General features: G+C 36.4%; 1 protein-coding gene across 5 annotated transcripts in view; it reads right to left on the bottom strand.

Moving 5' to 3' along the window:
* LOC149423626 (uncharacterized) overlaps positions 1 to 19186 on the bottom strand; it is a 44897-nt gene extending 25711 nt beyond the window's left edge. Inside the window, exons 1-11 of one of the 5 annotated variants that reach the window (XM_089631684.1) lie at positions 18845 to 19186; positions 18055 to 18160; positions 16515 to 16720; positions 15242 to 15463; positions 12684 to 12836; positions 9991 to 10383; positions 8472 to 8624; positions 7751 to 7996; positions 1205 to 1411; positions 551 to 818; positions 184 to 307 (exon numbers count right to left, since the gene is read on the bottom strand). In XM_089631684.1, the coding sequence (XP_089487810.1) occupies positions 184 to 307; positions 551 to 818; positions 1205 to 1411; positions 7751 to 7996; positions 8472 to 8624; positions 9991 to 10383; positions 12684 to 12836; positions 15242 to 15463; positions 16515 to 16720; positions 18055 to 18160; positions 18845 to 18973 (2207 nt within the window). In that variant the 5' untranslated portion in view covers positions 18974 to 19186. The remainder of the gene's footprint in view (positions 1 to 183; positions 308 to 550; positions 819 to 1204; positions 1412 to 7750; positions 7997 to 8471; positions 8625 to 9990; positions 10384 to 12683; positions 12837 to 15241; positions 15464 to 16514; positions 16721 to 18054; positions 18161 to 18844) is intronic. The other 4 variants (XM_089631685.1, XM_089631686.1, XM_089631687.1 and 1 more) reach the window with 4 other exon arrangements.
* Between the last annotated feature and the right edge of the window lie 2486 nt (positions 19187 to 21672).

Here is a 21672-nt window from a genome sequence, read left to right as displayed (position 1 = left end):
AAAACCTCTTTTTAGATGCAGAAGCTGTGCGAGGAGAGACTGGGCCAGTGATGGACTGAGGCCTCCAAAGTAGAGCAAGGACACCTGAGGTTGTCTTGTCAAAACAATGGTTACCTGTCTCCACTAGGTAAAAAAAAGAAGTAAAAAAAACTCGGCAGTCACGAACAAAGGATAAATATGTACCTATTTTGATTTCTGTTATGGTTTTCTTGAGGAATATGAGGAGTATTGTGAAACACATGTTCTTCGTCAAAAGTTGAATTGATTCCGAAATTGTTTTGGATAGAATCTACAGTCCTCAGCATATCTGAAAAAGAATTAAAATTAATAAACCTTTAAAAATATAATTCTGTTTTTGAAGTGGAGCATATAGTAGTGAAGCTACGGGATTTTGCCATGTACACATAAAATTTTAAGAAAACACTCTTTTTTTTATTACTTAAGGCTACCACAGATTAACCATAATCTCTATGGACTTCATGCCTTGAACAAGCATTTTTAAACACTAATAGGAATGATTCTACGTCGTAAATTACTTTAATTAACTCACTTTTCAGTCTTTCCAGTTCCACTTTCATTACATTGACGGCGGCCACCTTGTGTCTGATGGTGTTCTCAATGGTGCCCCCCTCCTCCTCGCTGGCTTCAGAGCCCCCCCAACCTCCGCGGCCACCCTCCTGGCTACCCCCATCCCCACGTCCCCCCTGTCCACCCAGGACCCCAACATTGTCTATGGTCGGGGGCATAGAGACGGCGTCAGCCAGTGAAGAAGTCGCCGCGTGAAGATTCTGGATTTTTGCCACCTGCGAACTCTGAAACTAGTTAGAATCGTGTCAGGCTTAGAATACAAAATATATCATTACATTTTCTAACAAAAAAGTCAAAGATTCCCGAGTTACGAATAACTTAAAATATTTAGAAAAACTCCTACTACCATCACTATAAGCGGAAAATGTTGCTAATGTACTGATGGGGGTCTAAACCAAATACAAATAAATATCAGTTATTTTCCAAAATTTAAAATATTGAATTATCAACGAAAGATATTAATTTATTTATAATGAGTCGTGATTACAATGGTCCTGCCGTTAAAAGGTTTGTAACCTTACTTTCCGATACATGCATTTATTAGAAAAATGTAGGCATTTCAATGGAAATATCATGAGTACTCATAGGTGAAGAGTATTCTCTGAAGTGTGCATACCTGGCTCTCCAGATGCTGTCGCCTCATCTGCAGGTCGCGCAGCATGTCAATCTCCGCCTGGTCCGAGGACACCACCGCCACAGCCACCCCGCCTTTACTGCTGCGACCCTCCGAGGGTTCGCGCACAGTGGAGAGAGTTCGCTCATTCAGCTCACGCTCTCGAGAACTCGATGCTCGTTTGCGGGCTCCCTGGTTGTTCCAATTATACTGGGGAAATATATTATAGAATTATAGGGTACTTGTTATATGGACACATCATTCAAATTTAAATAAAAACCTATTTTCTTAACCTAACCTAACCTAACCTAACCTAACCTAACCTAACCCAACCCAACCCAACCCAACCCAACCCAACCCAACCCAACCCAACCCAACCCAACCCAACCCAACCCAACCCAACCCAACCCAACCCGTGGCGGTAAAATGCCGAAAAATTTATTTTTAAGTGGTTTTACATCATCCTAATTAGTATTGTTATTTTGTAGATCTGAATCAATTTACACTGGATATTGTCATATTTTTAGAAATTATTTAGAATATCTGAGTTTGAAGGGCCGAGAAAATTCGTTTTACGCGGAAAAATTTCGTATTTTTTACAAATTTACACCAAATATCAGAATTTAAAGGGTTGGTCGCGAAATCTCTACTTACACGGAAATAGAGATTTCGCGATACGATAGTATTTTTACGAATTTAAGTCGAATTTAAGAGGAAACCGGGTGGTGTTTTTTCCATACAAACGTATTCCTCATTTCCCTCTCTGGATTTTGACACTAGAGAAAATATTTTTTTTACATAATATGAATATTGACCGCAAGCGTGTCGGTACGTTTTGATTTTTTTGATAAGTTACTTTTTATAGGAGTTATAACCCTTCAAAAATTGTTAAAATTGCCTTTTTTTAACGCCATCAACAAACGTTCAGTATACAAATAAGACGATGTATTTTTAAAAAAAGCAAAACGTACAGACATAGAATGTTTTCTTCCAATACATTTGGTAAAAAAAATCTTGGAAATCGGTTCAGTTTTGGAGTAGAAAAATGAGGACTACAAAACCTCGATTTTGACAATTTTATTTAGGTATTTTCAGGCTGAGGTGCATGTGTCCCTTTCTCTCAGTATTCGGGGGTGAGGGTGGGCGGAGAGGGTTTTGTTGAATACGTATACAGTCAACGAAGTGATGTGACATTCTCAATAATTATATCAATACACTAGTCCACTAGTGTTGTCATGTCCCGAGTTATCGATGTTTTTTTAAAATTATTTTTCTGTTTGGTGACTTATCTTGAGTGTGCCAATACTTACCGAGCTTATTTACTAAAGTTATTGTGACAAATTTAATTTGTTTACGTCAAATAAATTAATGGAAAAAAATTGAAAAAAAAACACCTGTTACAGACAGACCCCGAGATGATTCCGTTCCGTATTGCCGAGTTGGATATGGAACACAAAAATTAATTAAAATATTTTTTGATAACTTTTGAAGGTTGTACTCAACATAATATTATCCCTTTATAGGACACTTTTTTTAAGATACAACTACCGAACCAAAAAAAAACTTTTATATTTGACTAAATATATTGTTCTAGATTTAAAAAAAAAAAAAATTATATTTTACAAGAAAATGTGTGATGGTAAGTACATACACCACTGATCGTTTGATGGAATGCTGGTACAGCGTATGTTCAGTGGTACATGCATCTACCACATGTTGTTGAATCGATTATGTTATTATAATATCATATTATACAAATGAATATTGAAATCTATGTATAAGAGGCACCATATTGTTTATTGTGCTACATATTAGGTACATACACATAACTAGTTTAGTTTTTATTTAATTTTTTTAATACGTTATATTATTACAGAAAAATGCACTTTTGGGAATACCTCCTACATCACTTGACATTTTCAATCTTCTTCAATGATCTAATATTTTTTTGTTTTTAAATGCTTTATTGTAAAAAAAATTACTGTTTAACATCTACACAATGAAATTAAAACAATTTATGGTCCAGACCTTTCCCTCGCCGGTAAATTTCTTGGTATGCGACCGTCAATTATTTCTGGTAAAAGGCATTGGTGGTAGAAATTTTCTAACAGTGGAACGATTTTTTGCCAGATTTCATCGTCCCTCTCAATTTTTTCATACAGCAAACCTTTTGGACTCCACACAACAAAATAACAATAATTACGACGAGTAATATGTAACTGGCCTTGTACTTGGTAGAAGTAATATGTAACTGGCCTTGTACTTGGTAGAAGTAATTATGATTCCGTTTTAATGTTAAAGAATGGTCTTCCAATTTACAGTAATCAATTATCTTTTGTGCAATTCCCTCTTCTGGTGACATATTTGCTATACTATAAGGGCATTTAATTTCAATTATAGAATCCTCACCGATAAGGCCATCCGGACTTGCCGCTAAAAAGTTTTTGGTTTTATCGATAAATAGCCCACAAGCGGATACCTGCAAACTTGTTTTTTTTTCAAATTGCTCTATTGCTAGGCTTTCATTTTCTTTTCCATAATTTGTGGCCATAGTTCCTTTGAATTGTGAATACAGTATAGAGTTTAATACTCCCGTAACTGAAGTTTTTTGCCGAAGCTTATATATTTTTCCAAAGTTAGACGCCGTTATCCGCTTACGTCTTTCAATTGCCCACAGATTGTTATTGCTTTGGCCTACCGTATTCCGTTCGAGCTCTTCCTTATTCGTTTAAGATAATTCTTTGAGAAATTCCTCTTTTTTCGTTTCAAATATTTCAGGTGGCATATCTGGTTCTAATTCCAATTGACCATAATTTTCATCAGGCCCTGTAACTTTTTTTCTTTTTTCTGTCGTATTTTCATTATACTTTAGTTTTTTTTTTCGACACATTTGTGTATTCTCCTTCGAACGTCGTTTTCTCTCTATAAAGTGCTTCGTGTATTTGCCGGGACTGTGGCCTTGGATTTTCTTTTGTATTCTTGAATGGGTTGCCAATTCACTATTCCACGAAGCTACTGCTCCAAAACATCTTGCTTGGTAAGATCCTCTTGTAGTAAAATTTACCCTTTTTTCACCTACAAATTTAGCGATAACGTTGTTGAATTGCTCCACAGTGTTATTTGTCACGTCAATAATAAGACTTTCTGCATTTGCTATTAGAGACAATAAGAATTGTTGGATATCAGTCCATATTCCACAATCTCGAAGATCGCTTACTAAATTTGGATCATCAGTATACTTCTCCGGCTTGCAATAGTACGATGCACAATTTTTATGATCACCAAACACATGATTTGCGGTATTTTTTATGTCCATTTTCAAATTTTTTATTTTATCACTTTGTACTGTGTTTTCTTGCTCTTTCCTGTAATTTACTGCTCCAACTACAGCTCTTCTCATGCGTAAAACGTTTGCTTCAACCTTTTTCCTTATATGAACTGGTACAAAGCCTTTAGCGTTGTTGCTTTCATTTTGTTGCAAAAATTGCGGAGTAAGTGATTTTTGCACTCTATTTTTTGTACTATAAGGTTAGGACCATATGGCATTTGTTGCATTATTTTTTTCATGATGCTGGAGTCGCCATCACCAACTAGTTTGTTAAATTTCAATCCATGCATTTCCATGCTTCTCGAGAACCCTTCTGCTATAATGTGGGCTTCCATGGCATTAGCACTGTCACGCCAGTTTATGAAGCACCTGTGCTCAGAAGCAACTATGTGTAGTTTAGTAGCTCTAGCACATATGCAGCAGTATGAGTTTCGCACTCCCAGAAATAAAACCTTTTTAGTTCGTAGTCCAACTATGCACCCTGCGCCAGATGAGGAGCTAAATCCACTTTTGTACGACCTCTTTGCCCAGGAGCCATCTGCAACCACCGTTACCAAAGGATAGCCACCCTCGTCTACGTCACCGTTTAAAATGGCTAGCCTTTTTTCTTCTTCACCAGCTGCGATCATTTATTCTAAGGCACATTCTTCAATTGTTGGCGCTAAACATTGTTCTATGTTCGTGTAAGTCTTACAATCCATATTTGGCATATTTAAAACCCCACAAATTTCATTCCATTGTGGCGATTGAGCCGCGGAGATGATGACTGTAGTGTTACAAAGCACGAGATTCGTCCGTGAGTATTATAAATTTCGTTATACTGTGTTAAATTGGAAAACGAAAGGCAGCTAAGGAGGGTAGAGGCACAGAGGTCGAATACTACGTGGCTGATACATAGAGTTCCAGCTCACATTTGGCATATTATAATCGCCTATTACTAGAAAAATGTCATTTGGAAATTCAGTAGTTAAGTCAGATATGGCAGTTGTATGACTATTGATAATAGAGAAACGCTGTGCATTAGACAACTTAGGACTAACTCCTGGTAAGTAAGAGCAACAAATATGAATATTTGAAACGCAATGTTTTGAATGTCTTAGTAATAGTGAGATCCATATATCCTCGGCTTCTGATGTCCATGATTTTTGAGATCGAACTTTAAAGTCTTTTTTTATACCTATAGTAACGTCACCCCCTTTGTTTTACCCATTCAATTAGTATCTCTATCATTTCTATATACGTTATACCGGCAATCAAACAGCTCATCATCGGATATGCTGTCAACTAACCATGTCTCGCTAATTAATATTGTCGAATTCGTTGATTAGGACGTTTTGATAGAATTCTTTCGTCTTGGATCCCGAGCATAACCATATACCATGTTCATTGATTGCTTGTTGCTTTTTACACGAGGAACATTACTGTTTTGGATGCTCTTCATGCCATCTATATTATCATATTTTTGCTACATTTTGTGCTTTAGACGGTTTGGAGATGTTTGCTAGGGGCTCCATACAAAGTGAAATTTCCCAAACTGCACGGTTAGCTTCATCGCACAGTATGGTACATACAGTGGAACCTCTCATAACGAGTAATTTGCGTGATGAGCAAAACAGATTGTGAAAAAAATGCTCCCTTAAAGAGCGACATTTCGCATAACGAGTGATGCAGAAAGGGGAAGTCCCATTTTCACATCTCTCACTTGTGAGCCGACTCTTTCGCGCCAGTGCGTCAATCTTTGGTTAGCACTCGTTCCGCTAGCACGCTAGTGTCGCACATGATCACTCATTTTCACATCTCTCACTTGTGAGCCAACTCTTCCGTGCCAGTGCGTCAATCTTTGGTTAGCACTCGTTCCGCTAGATTGTTAATTAGAGTTACATAGTTTATAGGCTAATGTGAACAACAATTTATTCCTTTTTTATTCAATTGATTTGGAGGATATTGGCAGATCATATATTTTTATTTCATTTTCTTAAATTTCATGTTACCTAAGTTTCGTAAACTCTTGTTTCATGTTATCTATATTTTGTTAACCTATGCATTGTTAAATCTTATATTTTATGTAATCTGTATATTCTTATATATATATACATGGTGTCCGAAAACTCGTAGTACAAGCGGGAAACTGGTGAATCTACATCACATTTGGAGTCGATTTTGTAGTATAATTTTTTTTGATTTGAGCTTTCGTTTTCGAGTAAATCGAGTCAGAAGTTGATTTTTTTTTTGATCAAATTCTTATAAATTATTACTGAAGATCAAAGTACCCAACTAATTAAAACTATTTAAAAATTTAAAAGTAAAACAAGTAATGTCGAAAAAAATTGAACCCTGAAATAGCCGAAAAATATATATTTTTGGTTTTTTTTTTTTTTATAAAAATTCTCAAATCAAAAAATTTTATGTTTTTTTGGGTTCCCCGTGTGGTATACATTCTCTAGTTTCCGGCTTGTACTACGAGTTTCCGGACACCATGTATATATATATATATATATATTTTTTTTTTAAACTTTGTAAATTTGTAAACTCTTTACTGTTATTGTATTTAAAAAACATAATTACATTGTATGTAAAAGCCCTATGGGCGTTTAAATGAAATAAATAAATAAATGATCACTCATTTTTCCAAACTTGTATTCAGAGAATATTTGTAATTTTTTTTGCAATGTTTTAATAACCTTTGCAAAAATGTCCCTGAAGAAAAAGCCACAAAAAGACAGCCACAAGACAATAAAAGTAACTAGAAACAAAACGTAAAATCATTGAAAAGCGAGAACGAGGTGTGAGCGTGGCTGATCTAGCAAGCACATTCAATCGGTTATATCAACGATTTGCACTATCCTCAAGAACAAGGATAAAATTAAGAAGATAGTTGCAGCAACACCACTCCATTATGGTTGACAAGATGTGGGAATGGGTTACCAAGAGGACCCTCACTTCTGCTTGGAAGAAGCTTTAGACAAAGAGGTGGCAAATTTATTCAATTATAATGCTATGTCATATTTTCACCAAATTTTGAAGTGTCGGCAAAAACAATGGCAAATTATTTATGTTGAATATTAATACGATTTTTTTATTGTTTTTGCAAATCGACATTGAATTCCAGGTTGTTACGCTACTCAACAATTTATAAGTATGGGAAAAATTTCATATTTCATAGCAGGAAATTTGTGATTAATATATATATATATATAGCTTTAAAATAAAATAATGGTTACATTATTGTTGTGCTGATTTCCATCGGTCACGTGAGGCAGCGTGGTGGCCACTCCGATCTGGTTAGAGCCATAAACCCTGGCAGTCTGACCTTGATGGGCTAGGGGCTGGTGGTGGTAGTTGGAAGGTCCCGAGGAGCCCTGGTGCTGTTGATGCTCGTGCAGGTCACCCCCCGAGGACCCCGGGTGCTGCTCCTGATGGCCGTTGCGGGAGAGATGCATCTCAGCAAGTTGCTCCTTAGCATCGGCCTGGAAGGATAAATTCATTGTAATTAAATGTAGAATAAAGAAGAACATAATAAATGCTGTGTAATTACAGGGGGGGGGTGGTACATAAAAGACAAAAAAAATGCTCACAACCTGATTAGCCGTTGGGACAGAGAGCTGGATAAGTTGTAAGTTCAATATAGTTGATTTTTATGAGAAAAAAAAAGTGTTTTATGTATAGTGAGATGCAATAAATAAATAAATACAGCGTATGAGCCAATAATTTCAAAATACGTTTTTTTTGGCATTTTTAGTTGAACAGCACAAGCCGCATTGATTGGTGCTTTCAAATTTTTAAATTGACCAATAGGCTGCTTGTACTCTTAAAGTCAATACACAAATGAACCATCCCCAGTACATAAGCAAGCAAGAGCGCAAATATCCCAAGATAGTATTTGTCCCTCCTGAAATTTTTTTTACAGTATTGGACTTACCCGAAACATATAGGAACACATACCTGATACTTAAGCAGCCTCTTCTGCTCTTGTAGAGCAGCTGCCAGCCGCAGTTGCGATATCTCCATGTTCGCCTTTAGTTCGTTCTGCCAGAGGTCATTATCGCTGTACGCCGACACGCTGCTCTGCGCGGAGGGGGGGCGAGGGATAGCCTCCTATAAGGCATGCAACGTCGGGGTTACCACAAATATAATTATCACAATAAAGGAGTCAACACTGATTCCAGTTTGATAGGAAGAAAGGATAGGGTTTCACAACATTGAACATGTCCCAACACGAACAAAATACATCAACACCGTCTGTGAATTTCTTGCATCTCTCTGCGAATTATAAATCTGAACTAATTAAAGTACTATATATTTAAAACTGAGACTGTACATTGCATTGTTTGTCGAACATGGCACCAAACTTAGATCAAAAATACATTCAATGTTTTATCTTGCGTGTTATTTGAGTATGTTAAAAAGATTTAATCCAATCCAATCATACAATCAGGTCATCACACAATTCTTGTCACGAAAACACACATCTTGTGTAAAACCAACATTATTTGTATATACACTTTCAAAAAGAGGCCAAAACGTTAGGTTTGCAAGACATCAAGGTTAAGAAAACAATTATACACAAATATTTTAGAATAAAACAGCCGACAAGAACATCTTTGCTTTGTTGAACATGTCAGCCTGCATTGGTATAGCAATGAAATTATCAAACATTTCAGTAATGCAGAAGTGATATCTATTAAGCGTTGATAATGATAAAAATTATCTGCACTATCGAAAATCAAATTACATTTGTTATTTCAAATAATATCATTTTTTTTTTAGTATCTATGACAATAACATAGCACATTATATACCAACTATAAAAGGGCAGAAGGGAATATGTAACACTTTTTATAAAGAGAATAAGGATTATAATATGTTAATTAATCTTTTAAAATCGAATGGACTCTTCTATCTGATAAGTAACTTAAGATATTCGGCTTGTTCTCTCTTCATTGCATTATAAATAAGTCATAAACAAATTGGTAGGTGTCCTTGCTCTTTTGTTGTTAAATGCACCTTGAAAATGATTTCTAGCATTTAAATATCACCCGGCACATCCGGTTACGTCTACCTTGATAAGATTTTAAAATTAAGGTGAAATTAAATATTTTTTTAATTTATCACTATCACTTATATAATACGTATTTCCTTTTGTCAGAATACCAAAAAGGGGATTTACGTGAGGCTACTTTCCTTCTGACTTTTCAGTCAATATTGTTGGTCATTGAAGAACAATTATTTTTTGTGCTAACAACGGTTACGGTTAAAGATCAACATACCTCTAACTTGAATTAGTGAATCTAAAAACACCTACAAATGAAACCATAACTATCCAAAAGGAATGTTTGCGCATTTATAAGGGTTATTGTATCATTGTATCATGCAAAAACACAGCAACCAAACAGCAAAACAAATCAAACATCGGTAGCGGGGAATTGTCCAAGCTTTGAGTACAGCTCCATCAATAATTCACCTGGTCTTTCAAGCTAGATTCACTGGCTTCCGTTACATCTGTGATAGTCACACTATCGTTGGACCTCACAGGAGTCCAATCCTTCAGAATGGACACTTCAGAATCTTGATTTTGAGAAGACTCCGAAGTCTTTGCTGTTTCAGGTTCGTGGCATACAGCCTTAGTCTCCAGGATGCCTTCATCTTCATCGTCTGACCATTTATCACCATATGCTGTTAGTATGTCTTCCAGCTTTTTCTCGCTGTCTTTGAGGTGGCTCAGGGTTGCCATCAGGTCTGCGACGTCGCTGTCGACCTCTTCCCTTTCACCTCTTTCAGGCTCCTGGCAAACACTCCCAACCGTCCCCATTAGCAAATCGTTACAGCGCCTCAACGAGATCAGTCTTGTTCGTAACTGTACAACATCAAATTTATTTCACGACGTACATTATTCAAATGGTTAAAGTTGTTTAATTCTATCGATAACATTATAATAACATGATAATATTTCCTATTACAGTAGAACCCCGTTAATTCGAAATCCAGGAGACTTAATGAATTTTCATGTAAAAAAGCGGCGAAAATCGAGTTTCGCGGCCGTCTCTTCAAATTCGGATAGGTTCTATGGTGTAAATTCGTAATAATACGACTTATTCCCTTGTAAATCGAATATTCGTAAATGATTTCCGCCGCGGTCGGCCCTTCAAGTTCAGTTATTCAAAGTAAATTCATACTAAAACGAAATATTTCCAGTTTTTCGCAGATTCAAATTCAGATATTCAAAGTAAAATCGTAAAAATACAATATATTTGATCGTAAATCGAAATTAAAAAAAAATGTCGTATTTCGAATTTAAAAAACATTATGTATTAAAATAATTTTCTGGCGAAAAATTAAATTATGCATTTTTTCAAATTACCGGGGTTCGAATTATCGGGGTTCGAATTATCGGGGTTAGGTAGTGATAAGAATACAATAACTTGGGTCAGGTTAGTGCTGTATATTCAGCAAGAACTATAAGTAAATAATAACAACTTTGGTAGCCATAGCTCCAGTATTTCAGTAGTTGGCTTTTTATGCTTATTTTATATTTATATTGAGAAGTTGTGAATGATGAATACATGGAGCAGGCGAAAGGGTTTGTGTATTTGGAGAGAAGAAGTGGAAAGGCTGATAGTGATACTGAAAGAAGGGTAAAAGTAGGTACATAACTCCATTAATAGAGGACTGAACAACAATGGAGTGTGGGTACCTACCCTGATGTATGGCAGTGAGGCATGGAACTGGCAGAGGTGTACGTGTGGTAAAACCACGTATGATGGTGTGAGAAATGAGTAAAATTAAGGGGGGGCTAGGGTTTTAAAATTTTTTTCTTGCATTTTTTTATTTTTTTTTAAATAAATGCTTAATATGTTAAGAATATTGTCTTCAAATTTCAAGTTGATTGGAGCAAAATTGACAAAGTTACGAGTATTTTTATACCTGTCGGATTTTAATCCCTACCCGACCATACGTATAAGCCGAGCAAAGCAGGAAGCTGAGAGACAAACTAAAGAAGGCAGGATTCGTCGTAGACAGGAGCAAAAAGGTGCTTTAGACATCATGGATGATAGCAACATCCTTTATGGACCTGGCATTGATGATTCAGTGTGAAGTAAGCTGATAAAATTTGCTTATAAACGTTTGATACCAGATTTTTTAGTGTTCTAAACTTTATAGCGTTTTTCCCACAACTCACGTTTTCAAAGTCGGTGACCGTCATAACTTCAAAACTACTGCACCGATCCTTTTGAAATTTTGAAAACTATTTCTGTACATAATTTACGAGGTAACGCTGGAGAGTTTTTTTCGAATTTGTTAATAATTATTATTTTACAATAACAAATTAGCCGATTTTTTTCACTAAAAATAGCGTTTTTCCCTTCAAAGTGTTTCAAAAAGGTGAAAAATTAAAATTTCGAAAAACCCTCCCAGCGTTACCTGGGAAAAACTATTATCTAACGAATGAACTTTGATTTTTTGATTTCAGATGACCCAGCACCGAGTTATGAGGGGCACCGTCATTCTACTTTTTTTTGAGACACGTCCGAATAATTGCTGCCATTGCCGTGTTTTTTAATATTTCTCTGTGAAAATTTTATACAACATTCTTAAAATGTCATACTTTACTGTCTTATTAGATTTAATAAAGAAATTTTAACTGTGTTGTCACAAAAAATTCACAAAAAAATGCCTTTTTTCGTACTAATTAACCCTAGCCCCCCCTTAAGAAAGGGACATTCAGATGGTTTGGGCATGTAGAGGGAATAAACGAAGAAAGGAGTGTAAGGAGAATATATGACTCAAATGTGAATGGTAGAAGAAGCCAGTGACGCCCAGATACTTGAGTTGGGCCATGTCAAGAGTCAGAATAATAGAAGAGAAGGAACGTGAATGGGGCAAGGAGTGTGTGCCAAGACCGAGTGTTTGGCTGTCCTTCCTCCCTGCGGAGAAACGATGTGATGGTTGGTTAGTTAGATAACCCTAATCCGACTCATAACATTCTTGAGTATAATGAAATACCGGCCTGTAGTAATTCATGGCAAGATATTGCACTGGCGCATCTCTTCAAAGTAATACTTTAAGTTTGAATAAAGCCCCCCTGCACGCTACAATATGTTTGTTGGGCAATCTGCACGAATGAGCTTCAGTAAATCTGATGGGGGAATGGCTCACCTCATCCTCCGAGTTCCTCATGCTGTCCACGAGGGTGGAGGTGACACGGATGTACTCTCGGATCTGTCCGAGACGCTGCTCCACACGAGCCGTGTCAGGGCAGGCGGCCACCATGCTGTCTCCGGTGGAACGCGCAGCCTCCGTCCGCGGGAGCTGATCATGGAAAACATCTCGTTGAAAATATCGATTCCATCAAAAGGAAAGTTAGGAAAAGTGAAAAAAAATACCTAACTAAACTAATTTAACCCCTAACCTATTATTTTATCTGTTCTGTTTTGCCATCATTCTGTTTTATCCGGTTCCCGAAAATATTGTACAAAGAACTCATTATCATTGGAATTGTTGACAATTTGATTTTATTATTAGTGGCAATCCAATTATTTTGGAAATCTGCCTACTTAAATTGGTATCATACAATTTTAATATTAATTCTATGCAAATAACATTAATAAATACACATCGTCACTATGGTTTGACAAGGTTCTAACTGACAATTTGGACCAAAATAACCTTTGAATGGGAAACCGTTTCTTTAACTCATATCTATGTCCAAAAGTAATTCTGTTGAGTATTAACGAAGTTAGTAATGTGCCAGAGTTCTAATATCAGACTTTTATTTTTAATTTATTTTGACAAGGATCTGTTCTCCAACTTTCTGATATCATCTTTAAGAAATATAACGGTCAATATGTCAGATGCCTGAAGGGTTAATAATAATGAAAATAAAGACACAACTTTGCAACGCACCATTTGAATCCAACAAGTTTTGTTTCTAACTGTGAGTTAGGAACAAAATGTCAGTTGAACAAGGAGCAAAAAGGACGTTATAACCTTGTAAAATTATACACGAGGGTGATCTGAAAAGTTTCCGACCTCAACGCAAAGATGGCTGTACTCGTCAATAAAAGCTAGTGAATGTAGTTGTGCATCTTTTGACAGTTACTCACCAAAGTTTCGGCCATTTTGGACGTGCCGTTTTTAGTTTACAGTCGTTTGAGTGAGTCGATGTGTGTGTTTTCGTGAAAATGGAAAAAATTGAGTATCAAGCTGTTATTAAATTTTTTTTTTGAGGGCAATACGCCTACGCAAATCAAAGATGAGTTGGACTCTGTGTATGGGGATATCATTTACCACAGTGAAATTTTGGGAGGCTGAATTTAAAAGTGGCCGTAAGAGCATGGGAGACGATGAACGTTCAGGACGTCCAAAAACTGCAACTACTAACGATAACATTGCTAAATTTCACCAAATAGAGTTAGACAACCGCTGAATTAAAGTGAGAGAGATAGCAGAGGTTATGAAAATGTCCAAAGAACATGTCTGTCACATATTAAATCAAGATTTAGACATGAGAAAGCTGTACAGAAAGCTGTTGGGTGCCGCGTTTGTTCACGTTAGACCAAAAACGTGTTCGAATGAACATTTCCAACGCTCTGTTGGCGCAGTTTAGGCGCAATAAATCCGAGTTTTGGTGCCGATTAATTACTGTAGATGAAACTTGGATAACCATTATACGCCAGATGAGGAGGCAATCACCTTTGTGAACAATTATTTTGCAGAGAAAAACGCCGACTACTATTTGGACGGGTTAGAGAGATGGGAGCATCGCTAGGAGAAGTGTGTAGAGTTACAAGGAGACTATGTAGAAAAATAAATAAAAAAAATCTTGTTTCATTGTTAGGTCGGAAACTTTTCAGACCACCCTCGTATTGTGTCCTTGCTGGTCGAACATGTTTCTAACTTCACAAGTAGGTATGTTCAAGAATCTAAAATATACATCCAATTTGTACATTTCTTTTCTTTGTTTGTAGTGAAAAACTAAAATACTATTAACACATTAGATCAAACCATAAATTTAGCAATTGTTATAGACATTATGAGAAATTGACATTGTAATGTTTGGAACCCCATAACTCAGAATAAGGTAATGTTCAGTTACAACCTTGTCAAATCAAAGTGATGATATACAGTAGAACCTCTCATAATGAGCTTCATTCGTTTGTTATGTGAAACACTCATTAAACCAAACAATTTTTCCCATATAAATCAACTAGCTGACATGTAGTTGGTGATGCTCCACTTTTCTCTACTTCCAATAAATAAAATATCCTTGTATTATATATATAAACCTTCCGGAAGAAATTCTCTAAATGATACTAAAAACCCTATCACACATAGTTTAGAAGGACTAAGCTCACAAACAGAGAAGCGGATAGTGACTTTGTTTATACTATTTAGAGATGTAAAATACTATAATGCATTCCATGCCAAAAATACACAATTTTTTTACATTTATTTAAATAATTACGTTGCAACAGTTTCCCATGCTTTTAGCATTTCTCTTATTGCGCCAGAAAACTGTTGCTCTGCTACTTCCTCCTCATCCACTAACAAACTCTCCTCCATAACTTCTTGGTGTGAAACCAATGCAACTCCATAAGCTCTTCTGTGGTCAGCTCTTGACTGTGCTCTTCCACAAGCTCATCAATATCATTGTTATCCACCACATTTGACAACGCTCTTTGTCTAAATTTTCACAAAAAGTTAAAATATTATACCATGTTATGTTCCTGTTGATTCTGCACCATATTCTCATTGCCGTGTGTCTGGCCGTTGCCGCCATTCTGGTAGACAGAATCATGGGAGTCGTGGGCCGTGTTGGTGGGCTTTGGGCCGCCCCCGGCCGGGTGGGGACACACGGGGGCTGTGTTACTGTAGGAGCCCTCGCGGCTCGAAGAGGAGCCCCGCACGTTGTTCCTCGCGCCCGAACCCGAACTATTCTGAATGACGAAATATACAATTTAGACAATAATTAATACAAGATAAAATATTTATTTGTAAATGTCTTGTAATTTAATAATTATCATCAATTTTTTGGCTATTTTATGGCCTCTGTGGTTGAGTGGATACGAAGTAAATTCATTCAAATTAACTTATTTAGGGTTATTTCATAATAATTTATTAATTTAAAAATAATACATAGTATGTTAGCGGCACGTTCCAAGGCGGTAGATACTTTCAGTATCTCCCTGGAATTGAGGTACTTCCCCACCTTCCCCATCTCCTTCATCTTCCCACTACCTTCAGCATCACAACATAACTCAATTGGGGTTACCATAGTCTCACTGGCTCCAGACGGTTGGGAGGAGTTTATTATTGTGACTTGTGACAGTTGTTACAGAGTTCAAAGCCTATATCAAACTGTATCAAAAAAGGCTAAATGTATTTTAGTTTCTTAAATCCTTTAACCCTTGGTGTACGCAAGCTAATTGCTAAGTGCTTCAATAAAATAAGAATTTATGAATATTTATACTACGTACATAAAGAGAAATAGACATAGTATTATGATACAGAGCTATTGTTTATGAAAGTTGTGTTTAATAAAAAGTACACAATCCAGGATTCAAATTCGAGTCTGCGCACACCAAGGATTAATATTTATTATTCATTAGCGCCCTATCAGGCTTTTACAGAGGAAATATACAATTTATATATGTAAGTGTAACATAATGCATAAATAATAGCATAACTATATACATATAAAACAAACAATTGACCAGTTATAAGAAGCCGAGTAAAAAAATGGATCAGGTTCCCACGCAGGTGTGGTGGGTTCAATTCCGCCGCTACCTAAATCCTCCATCATTGTACAAGCCACATCTTCCTCTTGTAATGATGATAGTAGGAGTTTTTCAAATATTTTCAGGTTATTTGTGACCTGGGAATGTTCAAATCAAATCAAAAATTATTTATTGTAAAATAAAAATTACAAAAGGTGTAGCTTATGGGTAGACCTCATTTCTTCCAGCTAACACCACATCTTGCTCATACCATATTCTGATTAGAGTTTGGCGTGGTGGGGTTCACTATCATGATAGCCGTGTGACTGGTGTGGGGGCTGTGTCCCCCGAGGATGCTGCCGTAGGGGGCGCTCTCCTCGGCACTGTCCAGCAGGTCGCGCTGGCGGAGCACCAGAGTGCGGGGCTGCGGGCGGACTGGCACGAACCTGCTGCCGCCTTCGTGAGTCGTGGAAGAATCTAGGTGGATACATTGATTAGACCACAATAATAGGTGGAGACACGTCAACATAATGCATGCATCATTTTGTAATGTGAATACAGCACAACAGTCCACACTGCTCCCAACCATCTGGAGACAGTGGAACTACGGCATCCCAATGGATATTTTGTGAGGTTGAGGACAGTGAGCAGAGGAAGGAGAAGGGTAGAGGAAGGTGGGAAAGTACTTGGCTATTCAGATTTAGTCACCAAACAAGGCCAAAAGCCACTTCAAGCAAAGTATCTATTCTGATTGGTGGTCTTTCTCCAGGGCAATACTGGGCATAGCATCCACTCTGCATAAATATTTAAAGTTTTTTTTATGTGAATACTGCACATGAGTCATGTCTTCAAAAAATTTCATACCAATTTAAAGAAACATTTTGAAAACTTTTTTTAAAGATTTTTCTTCCTCATCTCCTTCCCCTCCCCAGTACTTTCAGCCCCACAACACACTACAACTGGGGATGCCATATTCTCACTGGTTACAGGCAGTTCAAAGAACCGGACCTCATGTCCAAAGTATGTTTCTAGTCTTCTCTTATATAAATCGAAAGCAAAATTTCCTCTAAAACCATAATATTTGTAAGTAGGTACTTAAATACCTACCTACTTAATTAATAATCAATTCACATTTGATAAATAATCTACACTGAACCATTAACGGCCACCATCTTCAATCGGAATGTAACAAACAAATTTCCAGACAGATGAAATGTCAAATGGTCGAGTTAAAACAGGACTTCGCTACGCTCAGTCCATCAATTTTTCCGTGCAGTGTCAATTAACAATAAACAAATTTAAAGTAGACAAAGAGAGAACTGCAACGTTCAATACAAAATTAGGTAAGTTGCTGAATTCCGCCTCAACATGCAATTTAAAAAAAAAATAACACTAGATTTCAACTTACTTACTACTGGGAACAACTATTTAAGTCGGTGGAGATGTAAAACATAAACAAAATAGGTTTTTAGGTTGTTAATTTTTTGGTTATTTTAATAATTTATGTGTATTTCCTAACCTTCAAACATAACTTCGATTAAGAAAAAATGGAATGCAATGCATCTTTTACCATCTCCCCAGACATAAACTAAGTTGAAACCAAGTGCTGCTTTTAATTTTTTTTGCATAATAAGCGTGAGGCGGAATTCGGCAACTTTATTCAAAATTATTCCAAGTACAATCTACTTGTAAATAATTCAGTTAACATAATATGGTTGTAATACAAAATGTAATACTAATACACTATTTTATACATGTGATAACATTAATTGAGTAATCATGGAAAATATTATATGGACTTGAATACCAACCTAATTCAGCGAAATCATTGTCTGTTGGTATGTTGGTCGGCTTGCGGGATTTGTTCTGTGATGATCTCGTATTATGTTCAGATACTGACAGCCAATCCACAGATGTCTGTTATTGGAAATACAATGTTATTAAACACCCAATTATAAACACAATGTTGCTGAGAGCAGAATGTGAATCATTCATGTAGATATTTATGTAAATGTGTTATGGCGAGACACTTGATATACCTATTATTAATAACATCATTCACAAAATATTTTAACATCTAGGAAGACACGTAATTGAAATTTGTCAAACCAATTGCTAACACGAATAAGAACAGAACTTAACACTGAGAACATATCTCAGGGTGAGCAATTTTGTTAAAAATACAAGTTGGGAGTATTTATAAATTACTGTCATTGTGAAATCCACCACATCTAAGGCTTCTTTTTAACGACATTTTATCAAATACCGTACCTTCAAGAAGGTCCTTTTTATATCAAAATGGTAACTTCGAATTCTAGAACCGAGCCATAGTTACACTGTGTTCTATGCACTGCCAACTAATTTTGGAACATCGTAAGCAAACTTATCTAAATTTAGAAGTCTCGTGTGGCAAAAGCGTGTAAGAGAGTTTGGCATTAAGTCAGCAAAATTCAAACAGTTACCGCCTTTTCACAATGGATCTGATATACAAATTGCACCGGTGGAATATGAATTGCACACAATTATACGAAATGCCACCACTGCAAGTTCAGTATGCAATTTTGATGATTCTAAAGTTAAGTCTACAAATATTTTGCTTACCGTCATAATATTTGTAGAGTGAATATCTCTACGGGTAGGTGTGACAACTTCTTGAGGAACATTGGAATTATTTCGAGCCTTTGTTTTAGGCACCGTGCCTGTTTGGCGATCGCTCCCTCCAGAGGCCATAATCGTTTTCAGAATGTAGCTGTAACATGTAACACCCAATTATACATTTTCCTTCATAAACGGATGAAAAAATGTTATTCCATATATGCCGCACTTCCGATTAGACAAAAATGCCACTTTAAACGGTGGTTATAGTTTCCGTAAATATTTTTTACACATGTCCAGCGCAAATTGAAAAGCAACACAGAATCATCATAGAATTCCAACTGTCAAGCTAAAATGAAAATGATCAAAATAAGATCAAAATAGTTGCCTTATATAGAAGTATTATAATTTACTCCGGTAAGCAGGTACCCCTTTCAGGTGAAAGTTTTTTTTTTTTTTGGGTACTATTTTTGCAAAAAAATATATTGTCATACGAAAAAGTGGGACATGGTTAATAAGCACATTGAAAAAAGTACTTTGTCTCAGTTAGATAATTATGAGAAGTAAGTATTTCAGTTTCCGGGAATGGAAAATAAGGCATTTTAATGTTTACGATTGTGCACTTGGCGGCCATTGTTATTGCTGGGAATGTTTTAAGGTTAGTATTATTTCTTCGCTTATTTAACCAAAAACATAAATCTTAGAATTAAAAATAGCTTTTTCATTTGTTTTTTTTTTTAAATTAACAACCTCTATTTAAAATTGTTATGTCAAAACATGGCGCAGAGAAAAGACAAAAGATTATGCGTTTTTTTTAACATAATAGCTATTGAAATTTATTATTTTCCATTTTCGGTTACTGAAAAAGTTGTTTCTCATTGTTATCTAATAAATCGTTTTTTTTTAATAAAAATTAATCGTGCCTTATGATCGTTTTAGACCACACCTTTTTTCATCCAGTTTGTCTAATACCCCTTTCTCTCAGGGCGATTTTAGTTGATCAAGTCAGAGTTGAATGACACTTGAAAGCTAATTGACAAGTGTGAACAGCCTTTTATCAGAGTTGATCAAGTTTTTAGTTGCACGACAAAATTTGAAAGCCCGTCTACTTTTGTTGTTCAAGTATGAATCATCGTTCGATTTTCCTGCCGAATCGAAACGTGTGCACATATGTTTCAAGTCGCTTGCGATTTTTATAATAAAAATTTTATTTCCCTTCCGGTCGGTATCATGGCATCCATATGGCATCTACTTCAATGAAAAAATGTATTAAGTGGTCGGATGACATGATGTTTAGATGTATCGATCTATATCAAAGCCATCCCTGTATTTGGGATCAATAGCAAGTATTTAACAAAAATAAGAATGCCCGTGACACTCCAATTAATAATATTATTTTTGAAATGTCACTGTAACTTAGTAGTTATTATTATTAAATAACAAATCTCTGAATGTTTCAAAAAATTATATTTTTTTTACCTTCATAACAAATTTTAGGGCATCAACTACTGCAACGAACACTTCTTTTATAAACAATCATATCGTATTTTTTGGAACTCCGTGCATACGTCAGACCTGAAGAAGAATCCCCGTTAAATTTGTAACTTAGTTTTTGCTGGGACAGCCGCGCGCATAACTGTGTCCTGTTTTTGGATATTTTCTTGAATCTTAGACAACAGTACATCAAATTGTTCTTCCAAAGTTCGTAAATGATTGCGATAGCCTTCGGTATCTTCTAACGCCGTATAATTAAATCCTTATATTCCATCTTTTAGCCCACATAAGAAGGTTTTTGTGCTTTTTCATATTCTAAAGTTCGTTCCGTAAAAGGTCCGAAATCATAGGGACGCGCGCAGCAATAACTTCGCTTGACGCCATCTTGATTAACAAAATCGGTTCGAGTTAAATTGAAGCGTCTGAACGACATCTTGTTCAATTTTTGTCGTTGAACTAAAATCGCCCTGTCAGAACGGGGCATAATAGATATACGAGCCGGCATAATGCCGGCGCCAGACATGTGTTCAAATAAGTGAACACTTATTTGAAGACTTTGCTCACACATTTGGTCACTTATGTGTGTCTCTGCCAGATATGTGTTCAAAGATTTGATCACTTCTTTGAGCTCACAGTTTTCAAATAGACCTCACAATCTCACATAACATGGACGACGATTTGGTCGACACAGTTTGCTTATTTTATTTATGTGCTAGTAATTATTCTCCTCGATAGCGCAAGGTATTGAGAAATTCCGTTGAATACGGCTCCAGGCGTCATTAACGTTATTTCTGTTTTTATGCCCTTTTCTTTTTGTCAGGCTCTCCTTGTAATAATTCAATGAATTCAAATACGCCCTCATTATTCCACTCCATCGCTAGTTCGCTTGGTTATGGCTTGTTTGTGTACGCACGCGGCACGACAACTCTCCACGGCGACGTCTGGCGACGTCGCGCTCATAAATGAACCGAACCTGTCACGCTACTGGGCTTCGCGCAGTGTGGCAGGCATGCAAACATTTTGACTTTGATCCCTTTGGAACCTGTCACGCTACTGGGCTTCGCGCAGTGTGGCAGGCATGCAAACATTTTGACTTTGATCCCTTTGATTTGCGCCAAAGAAACCGACACGGAACGGCAAAGCGCACTTAAGTGCGCAAATAAGTGAACACAGTATCAAATGCCCGTGCCACACATGTGAACACTTATGTGAACACTTCTTTGAACACATGTCTGGCGCCGGCATTTACGAGTGATGATCTCTGGTTATGTACAAGGTGTTGTAATTTTTTGGCGCTGTACTGTCCCAAAATATTATTTCTTCTCTAATGGCAACTATCT

This window comes from Hesperophylax consimilis, chromosome 5 (assembly GCF_061612785.1).
Source record: "Hesperophylax consimilis isolate HC1 chromosome 5, BYU_Hcon_1.0, whole genome shotgun sequence".
Classification (NCBI taxonomy): Eukaryota; Metazoa; Arthropoda; class Insecta; order Trichoptera; family Limnephilidae; genus Hesperophylax; species Hesperophylax consimilis.
The sequence above is the reverse complement of the archived record's forward strand: the minus strand, read 5'-3'. Positions and strand labels throughout refer to the sequence as shown.